Genomic DNA, 9,610 nt, shown 5'->3' with positions numbered 1-9,610 from the left:
ATTTTTTTTTGTCATAAAATAATTTTTTTTGCTCATACAAGCTTATTTTGAATAAAATAATATAAATTTATTAATATTCCAAAAATTATTAAGCAAAAATTTTAAAAATAAATATGTTTTCTGAACACATTTAAATAGTTATAATTATTCGAACAATTATTTATTTCAAATAGTTATGACATTTTGTTTTGTCATAAACCGATTGTTTCTATTTATATAAGTTTATTCGAAATAAGATAATACTAATTTATTAATATTTCAAAAATTAATAAGTAAAAGATTTAAAAAATAAATCTGTTTACTGAATAAGCTTAAATAGTTATGACTATTTGAACAATTATTTATTTCAAATAGTTATGGTCTTTTGTTTTATCATAAAACATTTAGTTCAATTCATACAAGTTTATTCGGAATAAAATAATACTAATTTATTAATATTTTAAAAATTAATAGATAGAAGATTTAAAAAATAAATATGTTTACCACATAAGTTTAAATACTCCAATCCATTTGAACAGTTATCTGTTTCAAATCCTTATGATATTTTATTTTATCATAAAACAATTATTTTTGTTCATATAAAATTATTCAAAATAAAATAATACTTATTTATTAATATTTTAAAAATTAATAAGAGATTTAAAAACTAAATCTATTTATCAAATCAGTTTATATAGTTATGACTATTTAAACAATTATCTATATCAAATTATTATGATCTTTATTTTGTCATAGAACAATTATTTCTTTTCATATAAGCCTATTCTGATTAAGATAATACTAATTTAATAACAAAAAAATAAATATATTTGTCGAACTAATTCAAAAAGTTAAGACTATTAAAACAGTTATCTATTTCAAATCGTTCTAACATTTTGTTTAGTCATAAAATAATTATTTTAGCTCATACAAATTTATTTGAAATAAAATAATACTAATTTATTAACATTCAAAAATTTAATAAGCAAGAGATTTAAAAAATATATATTTATTTATCGAACAAACTCAAATAGATATGACTAATTAAACAATTATCTATTTAAAATTCTTATGACTTTTTATTTTGTCATAAAACAATTATTTCGGTTCATAAAAACTTATCCAAAATAAAATAATACTACTTTATTAATATTTCAAAAATTATTAAGCAAGAGATTTAAAAACTAAAGTTGTTTTTAGAACCGGTTCAAATAGTTACAACTATTTGAATAAATATCAATCTCAAATTTTTATAATCTTTGTTTTGTCATAAAAAATTATTTTTAATCATACAAGTTTATTCAGATAAAAATAATACTAATTTAATAATATTTTAAAAATTAATAAGTAAAATATTTAAAAAATAAATGTGTTTGTCGAATCAATTCAGATGGTTAAGATCATTAAAATAATTATTATTTCAGAGGTGATTTCATGTTTTCAGTGACAATTTTAGGATAGAGCGATTTTAGGGTTTTAGGTGTGGATTTGGTGGTTTTAGGGTTCTAGTAAGCGGTTTTAATGTTGAATGTTTAGGGGATTTGGTAGGGTGGTTAGCGGGTTTGGTGTTTTAGAGGTTTAGGGTGACAGTTTTAAGGAGAAACAATTTTAGGGTTTTTGTTTGGGGGTTAGTGGGTATATTATTTAGGGTTTTAAGGTTAGAGGATTTTAGTGTTTCAAGTGTGTGGTTGGTTGGTTTGGTGATTTTAAGGCTTCGGGTGATGGTTTTGAGCGATTTTATAGTTTCGGGTAAAGGTTCAGGGTTTAAGGTGTTGGAATGATTTTGAGAATTAGACCCATATAATTGTTACTTGCCTAAATAATAATCACAAATAATTAATAAATGTTTTAAAGTAAATTAAAATTCTCGTCGATGATAAAATTAAAAGGAATTCACAAGTGGTAACTTTCTCAAAATTTTTAGATAATAAATTTCTCTTAATCATATCAAAAGTGTTGGTGTGATTTTAGAAATGCTTTGATAAGAGAATTATAATAAAAGTGTTGGTGTGATTTTAGAAATCCTTTGATAAGAGAATTATAATTTAATTTGCTATTAAAATGGAACTAACGATAGCACCCTTCCAAAAAAATAAGCAATTTTTTCAAATATTTTGAGGTGAGAAAATTTTTTAAGTTACACCGAAAATATTGAAAATAACTTAAAAAATTTTCAATATTCAAATAATAATAATAGAATAATAAGTAAAGGATTATTTGAACAAGACCATTTTAGGATTTTATACAATTAATTGGTACTGTCTTTGGACGAGCATTATGGGGTGCTATAACCTTCTTTATGCATAACCGTATTCCCAAACCTAACCTCGAATTCATAGACCAAAATATAAGTTTGGTGATCAATCGCACTTAAACAAAAAAGATTTTTGACGACTTCTTAGTTTTACGTCTAGCTGTCGAGTCCCAGAATGATATGTTATGACAATAGTCACACACATGAACTCTCATTGAGTTTCATATAAATTCACTATCAATTATCAATTGTCTCAGTCAATTTATCCTCTTTCATCTCATATATAAAGTAAAAAAGAAGTCTCGGTACATAAGACTTAAGCATTGCTCTCCATTGTAGCTTCTTTTATACTCCTTACCTTCTTCCTCATCAAACCTTAGACACATTCATTAACTTGAGCGTCGACGCATATCTCGAAAAATCAATTCCGACGCTTTTTGATCGTGTTTTCTGACTACAAATACATGTTCCCTCACTTTCAACCTTCAACCAGCTACCATCCAGTTAAGACACCCAAGAATACCATTTACAAACAATAAATATACTTGAAATGCTTTCATTCTAAATTCTATTTGAATCAAAGATAGAGATCTACTTAGTTATCAAATGATACATAATGCTAGAATGCCATACAGACAAAACAAGGTATTATAAGAAGAAAAGAATAGATACCTAGACTTCCTTTTGGAACTTGGGAATTGCTATTACAGAAATTGCATCTTTTCCTTCACTTTCAAGCTTGCTAAATTATAATAAAAAGGAAAAGGAAAAAACAAGTTGAAAAAAGTAAAGTTGCAGAAGACGACCACTGTGCTGGCTTTTCTCCTATTTTGGCCGTGTCTCTTTCCTGCTGCTTTCCTTGAACCAAATCAGCTGTTCTGAAAAGTAACCGACGGTGCTTTCCTTTTTTCTTTAAAAGAAAACCCAAGTTTTTGCAACATTAATATGTTATGATCAAGTATTATTTAGTTGCATTATTTAGTTGCAAAATTTTGCTATTCAATCTTTTAGATTAACGGCAGTTGGGTTACAGATGATTTATTCACTATTGGCTGCGGAAAAAGTTCAAGGGCGATATCATTTCCTTAAGCTTGGGCAACATGGTGATTGGATGTAGTCATAATTCTCAACCGGCAATAATGGACTCTACTCCGTTTTGCTCGTTTGGCTAAAGTAAAGATGAAAGGGAATAAAATGGATAATTAAAAGAAAATTGAATTAAGAGATAAATTTGACCTTACGAAACTTCTTCTTATATCGTTATCGTCGTGGTGATAAGATTTTCAAAATAAATAATTTCATTTGCACCTTAATTTTATATAATAGTATGATATAAATGTTCACGTTGATTTTATCTTGGAGATTTAAGAAAGATGTTTTTATTTTAGTGTTTTTATATATTTTTTTAAAGAAAATTTTTTGTAATATTAATAAATTATAAATTTTAATGATAAATAAAAAATTTTAAAATTAATATGCAACTTAAATAAAGTAAAAATTTCAACTATACAAACGGATCAATAAATCGACACATATCTCATTTAGTTTTTTAATTAGTTTTTTATTTTAAATATATTTTGAGGGACATATATCACGGAAATTTAAAAAAAAAAACTATATTATTAATATTTTAATAAATTTTCATATAAAAATAAAAGTAAACTTAAATTTGAAAATTAAAAAAAAAAGACATCAATTTGAAAAATAGGAGTGCATCATTAAATAATTTTAATTTTGGAATTACATATGAAATCAAGCAGCCCTGCAAAGGCCTGCTGGACATTTAGTCCACATTTATATATCTTGAATGGTTTCTTGCTTTATTCTTGTTCCATGCACAATTGTGTTTTACACACTTTCATTATTGAAAAAGTTCAATGTTAATGTAATAATATATAAACATTACTTTAGAGATTATTATATGGTATAATATATTATTTTCTTTGGCTAATGAATATAGAATTTATTTTTTCTAACATCCAAGCTTTGGATTAAAGTGATATGCTTGATTAAATTCAAATAAACATAGATAAAACATTTTCTTTTAGATAGAAATTTAAATAGGAAGAGTAAACAGACTCTATATTTGATTCATGAATTTTGTGTCGTTAAAAAAAAGAAAAATTTTGTAATGATGGATGACAAGTAACTACTTAGGCATCAGCCTGGTATTGATTAAGAGAAGGAAAATGAGAAGAAAAGAATAGATTGAAATCCTACGGTCAATTTACACGTTCCTTAGTATTCTTTGATTCTACTTTTTCTTTTCGTGATATCTTGGAACAAAGGCAATCTATCAATTATGGGTATCTTTCTTGTTTTCAAAATTAGATTTCCCACCAATAACACTAAAGAATGTTCCTTGTCCTCCTCCCTTTCCTAGCCTTTGCACCATTTCTTGATCTCAGTCACTCCCTCTATAAATATTTCATAGAATAAGACAAGATGCAAGTCCATACTTCGTTGATTCATAGCCCTTGTGTTTTTGGAGTAATTTTTTGTGTTGTTTTAACTGAAATGGATTCCCGCCAACCCTTGAAACGATCGGATACAATTGCAGATAGCATGCCTGATGCTTTGAGGCAGAGCACCTACCATATGAAGAGGTGTTTCAGCAGGTATCTTTGATATATAATATAGTAATGCATTTCAATCAAATCTCCCTTGTTTCATAATTTCTCATTGAATTGAATCTTAGTATTATGCATAGTTTAATACTCCTTTAATATCCTGCAAAAAGGCTGGTGGCAACAGGAAAAAGGTTACTGAAACGTCAGCCTTTGATGGATGAAGTAGAGAAATCAATAGAAGACAAGGTTGAGAGAAGCAAGATCCTGGAGGGACTAATTGGTTTCATTGTGATTTCCACGCAGGTCTTGAATTTTTATCCGCGAGTTTTTTTTTTTTTTTTTTTGGTTCTGATTTCGGGTATATATAAATAAATAAATAAATAAATATTATTAGCTCTAAAAAAATTACAGGAGGCAGCTGTTGTTCCACCATATGTTGCTTTTGCTGTAAGACCAAATCCAGGATTCTGGGAGTTTGTCAAGGTGGACTCTGAAAACCTCCACGTAGATGCAATTAACGTTTCAGAATACTTGAAGTTCAAAGAAATGATCTTCGACCAAAATTGGTATAATTGTATAACTCTCCTGTAAATTTATTACTTCTCCGTGTAGTAAAATTTGAAATTTGAACTTGGGTTTAGCTGAGTCGGGATAAAGATACTTATTTTATTTGATTTTTAGTACTTTTCACTTGTAACACAAAATTATTGTTCCGTAGTTAATTCTCATCTATCATTATTTTTCGGTGCAGGGCAAACGATGAGAATGCGCTGGAAATAGATTTCGCAGCCATTAACTACAATACCCCTCATTTAACTCTTCCTTGTAGCATTGGCAATGGAGCCAGCTACATCTCAAAGTTTATGTTCAAAAAGTTATGTGAGAACTGCGAAAGCGCAAGGCTACTGCTGGACTACTTATTGGCCCTTAATCACCAAGGGGAGGTACTTGAATAAGTGGCTCCATTTTTTCTTTTATTCTATTTTCATTATGCAGAGAGATGCATTATTATTGCAAACTATTTGGAGAATCATGCATGGACGTACTTGGAATTTCAGGATCTCCTGATAAATGAAAATCTAAATACGGTTGACAAGCTTACAACAGCTCTGTTCGCAGCTAACAATGTCATTTCCGCGTTAGCAAAAGAAACGCCATACAAGAATTTTGAGCAAAGGTTATTGTATTTTCCACTTCCCCCCGCCATAATCCCAACCAAATTCAAGTATATCTACATTGTAACTATTTTATACATAGCAAATATAAAAACGGAAAATATTTTCTTACCTTTTCAAAGGTTTCTATAAATATCAGGTTAAAAGACTTAGGTTTTGAGAAAGGATGGGGGGACAATGCAGAAAGAGTTAAGGAGACACTGATGACCCTTTCTGAGGTGCTACAAACACCAGAACCAGCAAAACTTGAGTCACTTTTTAGCTTGCTCCCAACCGTGTTTAGGATCGTAATCTTATCACCTCACGGTTACTTTGGGCAGTCAGATGTCCTCGGTTTGCCAGATACCGGAGGCCAGGTATAGCATAAACAGTAAAAATAAACGGAACTGATCAGGTAACTAATAAGTACTTCATTACTTACAGAATTATTGTGCTAATTTTAAACAGGTGGTTTACATTCTTGATCAAGTAAGAGCTCTTGAAGAAGCCTTGCTACTTAGAATTAAATTACAAGGCCTCGCTGTGAAGCCTCAGATTCTTGTGGTGAGCTACATATATATATTCAACAGCTGCAATTATGAAACAAGAGTTATAAATTTTATACCTCGTCATCAACGCGGCTTTTTGCAATTATTATAGGTAACTCGCCTGATTCCGGATGCTCGAGGAACCAAGTGCAACCAAGAGGTGGAGCCGATCATCAATACCAAGCACTCCCAAATTCTCAGGATCCCATTCAGGACAGATAATGGGGTACTTCGTCAATGGGTCTCACGGTTTGACATCTATCCATTTCTAGAGATATTTGCACAGGTATGTGCCTTCGGTGTCTAACTTTTATTCTTGATTTGCTGTTACCTTTTCCATGGACTTGAATTTAATTTAAATCTTGGATTCAATGCCTCTCACGACTAGGATGCTGTTGCCAAAATCCTTGAACATATGGAATGTAAACCAGATCTCATAATTGGAAACTACAGTGATGGAAATTTGGTGGCATCTCTAATAGCTTGCAAACTTGGAATCACACAGGTTTATAACGGCTTTTGACAATTCGTACTAACAGATACCAATATGCAAATTTTTTCTATCTATCTAGCTATGAGACAATTGAGATGCATTTATTACATCTTCTAATCCCAGGGAACTATAGCCCACGCTTTAGAGAAAACTAAGTACGAAGATTCAGATGTCAAATGGAAAGAACTAGAAGCAAAGTATCACTTTTCATGTCAATTCACAGCTGACATAATAGCAATGAATGCCACTGATTTTATCATAACCAGCACCTATCAGGAAATTGCCGGAAGGTTGTTTACTTTTTATATGTTTATGTTATCAAACATGAGACTTTATATCAAGTGTTATCTCAAAAGTGGTGATTTTTTTTTTTTTTGGTACCCAGCAAGGAAAAACCTGGACAATATGAAAGTCATGCAGCCTTTACCATGCCCGGACTTTGCCGGGTTGTCTCAGGCATCAATATCTTTGACCCGAAGTTCAACATAGTTGCCCCAGGGGCTGACCAGTCTGTCTACTTTCCCTACATAGACAAAAACAGGCGTCTATCCTCTTTCCATCCAGCCATTGAAGAATTACTGTACAGCCAGAAGGATAACAACGAGCACATGTAAGACGATTCATTTCCGCAATATTAATTGTTCAAGGAAACTAACTAATCTTAATTGTATTATGCTTGCAACAGTGGATATCTGGCAGACAGGAGGAAGCCGATTATCTTCTCTATGGCAAGACTTGATACAGTGAAGAATATTACAGGTCTAACTGAGTGGTATGGAAAGAACAAAAGGCTTAGAGATTTAGTAAATCTCGTTGTTGTTGCTGGATTCTTCGATCCATCCCAGTCAAATGACAGAGAAGAACAAGCAGAAATTAAGAAAATGCATCATTTGATGGAGCAATATCAACTTAAGGGCCAATTCAGATGGATAGCAGCCCAAACCGATAGGCATCGCAATGGAGAGCTGTACCGATGGATTGCTGATACGAAGGGAGCTTTTGTGCAGCCTGCCCTATATGAGGCCTTTGGTCTGACTGTTATTGAAGCAATGAACTGTGGATTACCTACCTTTGCAACCAACAAAGGAGGCCCAGCAGAGATTATTGTGGATGGGGTCTCAGGTTTCCATATTGATCCAAACAATGGGGATCAATCCAGCAACATCATAGCTGATTTCTTTGACAAGTGCAAGATGGATGCCCAACATTGGAACAGGGTGTCAACTGCAGGACTCCATCGCATACATGAATGGTACCATGCACTAAAGTGGCACCAATGAAAAAGTTTAGCCTAGAAAATTTTCATTGAATAGCTTCAGTTAATCTCTCTTGCATTTATTTGAATATGCAGCTACACATGGGAGATTTATGCGAACAAACTGTTGAACATGGGATCCATCTATGGATTTTGGAGGCAATTGAACAAAGAACAAAATCTAGCTAAGCAAAGATACATTCAACTGCTTTACAATCTCCAATTCAGGAATTTGGTGAGTGACTTTGGACATTATTTATGAGTGGTACGCAAATTTATTTTTCTCACCCACAAAGTTATTGTAACAGGCAAGGACTGTGCCTGTTCCAAGTGAACAAGCCCAAGTACAACTACCCTTGCCGATAACTAAACCGCCACAATCAACAGTGCCAACTGCAACTGCTGAAACCCAGAAACTAGGACCAGTTGTAGTATCTAAACAAGGACAGCCCGCAGCACCAGCAGCATTGGGTAAGGCTGGCCCTCAACCAGCCGCAGAAACTCCGTCAACAAGGCATGCCATCTAGCTCTGTCTTCTACTCAAGCTCATAATCCATAAGTGTACCTGGATGATTGCATCACGACCTATAGCATAAACTGTGTACATGCTAAACCTAAACACACACACACACACACACACACACACACACAAAAAGGAGCAAAGGAGAAATGAAAGTTAAGCAAAGTAATAAGAACGTAAATTTAAAATTTTCCATATTGAATACATCACTTGCTTTGGTCTAACTTACCCAAAATTATTTGGTCACAGATCTAAAAGTTCGCAGAAGAAGAATAGCTCTCTTCAGAAGTTCTGCTTCATAGTTGGTTCTCTCTTGCTCATTTATTATGTCATAAGAAAGTTGTACTACAGGTTTACGTGGTAATCCTGAACGTATAAGCGGATGACAGAGACCTAAACATTCTTCAGTTTGTAAACCTTTGTTAATGAATAAGATGCCTTGCCTTAACTACATGATCAAAAACTTGTGTAAAAATAAAATCCTTATCCCTTAACAAAGGGACTTCTAAGTTTTTTTACTTAGGGATTCTTAATGCCACGTCATAATTTTGATTTTTTCCCTCACTACATTGTCACTTTTTTCATCTCTCTGTACATAAAAAACCCAAAAAAAATTTTTTTTAAATATTGTCTTTTTTAATGTTAATTCACTAATAACAAACCCATTTTCTGTTTAGAAAACAAATGAAAATTATTAACCGTATTATAATCTTTTTTTTTTGTTTGGTTGGACTTCTTCCACCAGATTATTTTTCTTTATTATAATCGCCCCCCCCCCCCCCCCCCCCACTTCCCCCAACGAGCTCTTTAACTATTTACTGAGTTTATTTGCTACCC

The 9,610-nt window shown here is 31.8% G+C and overlaps 1 protein-coding gene across 1 annotated transcript; it reads left to right on the top strand.

Moving 5' to 3' along the window:
• Positions 1 to 4,559: 4,559 nt before the first annotated feature.
• On the top strand, positions 4,560 to 9,336 carry LOC111289721 (sucrose synthase 7-like). The gene is made up of 15 exons (XM_022880989.2): positions 4,560 to 4,851; positions 4,974 to 5,106; positions 5,215 to 5,369; positions 5,555 to 5,747; positions 5,862 to 5,980; positions 6,118 to 6,334; positions 6,426 to 6,521; positions 6,618 to 6,791; positions 6,894 to 7,010; positions 7,122 to 7,288; positions 7,384 to 7,608; positions 7,684 to 8,250; positions 8,350 to 8,488; positions 8,562 to 8,767; positions 9,023 to 9,336. Exons 1-15 carry the CDS (start codon positions 4,679 to 4,681, stop codon positions 9,135 to 9,137), a joined length of 2,796 nt encoding a protein of 931 aa, XP_022736724.2. The 5' UTR covers positions 4,560 to 4,678; the 3' UTR covers positions 9,138 to 9,336.
• The last annotated feature ends 274 nt before the right edge of the window (positions 9,337 to 9,610 follow it).

The sequence above is a fragment of the Durio zibethinus genome, chromosome 11 (genome assembly GCF_047325235.1).
Source record: "Durio zibethinus cultivar Kanyao isolate XHJ-2024 chromosome 11, ASM4732523v1, whole genome shotgun sequence".
NCBI classification, from domain to species: Eukaryota; Viridiplantae; Streptophyta; class Magnoliopsida; order Malvales; family Malvaceae; genus Durio; species Durio zibethinus.
This window is presented reverse-complemented; position numbering and strand designations above follow the sequence as displayed.

Coding starts and splice junctions, on each gene's coding strand:
- LOC111289721 (XM_022880989.2), top strand. CDS start 4,679: ATGCAAGTCCATACTTCGTTGATTCATAGCCCTTGTGTTTTTGGAGTA. Junction 4,852..4,973: donor ATGAAGAGGTGTTTCAGCAG/GTATCTTTGATA, acceptor TCCTGCAAAAAG/GCTGGTGGCAACAGGAAAAA. Junction 6,522..6,617: donor TGAAGCCTCAGATTCTTGTG/GTGAGCTACATA, acceptor CAATTATTATAG/GTAACTCGCCTGATTCCGGA.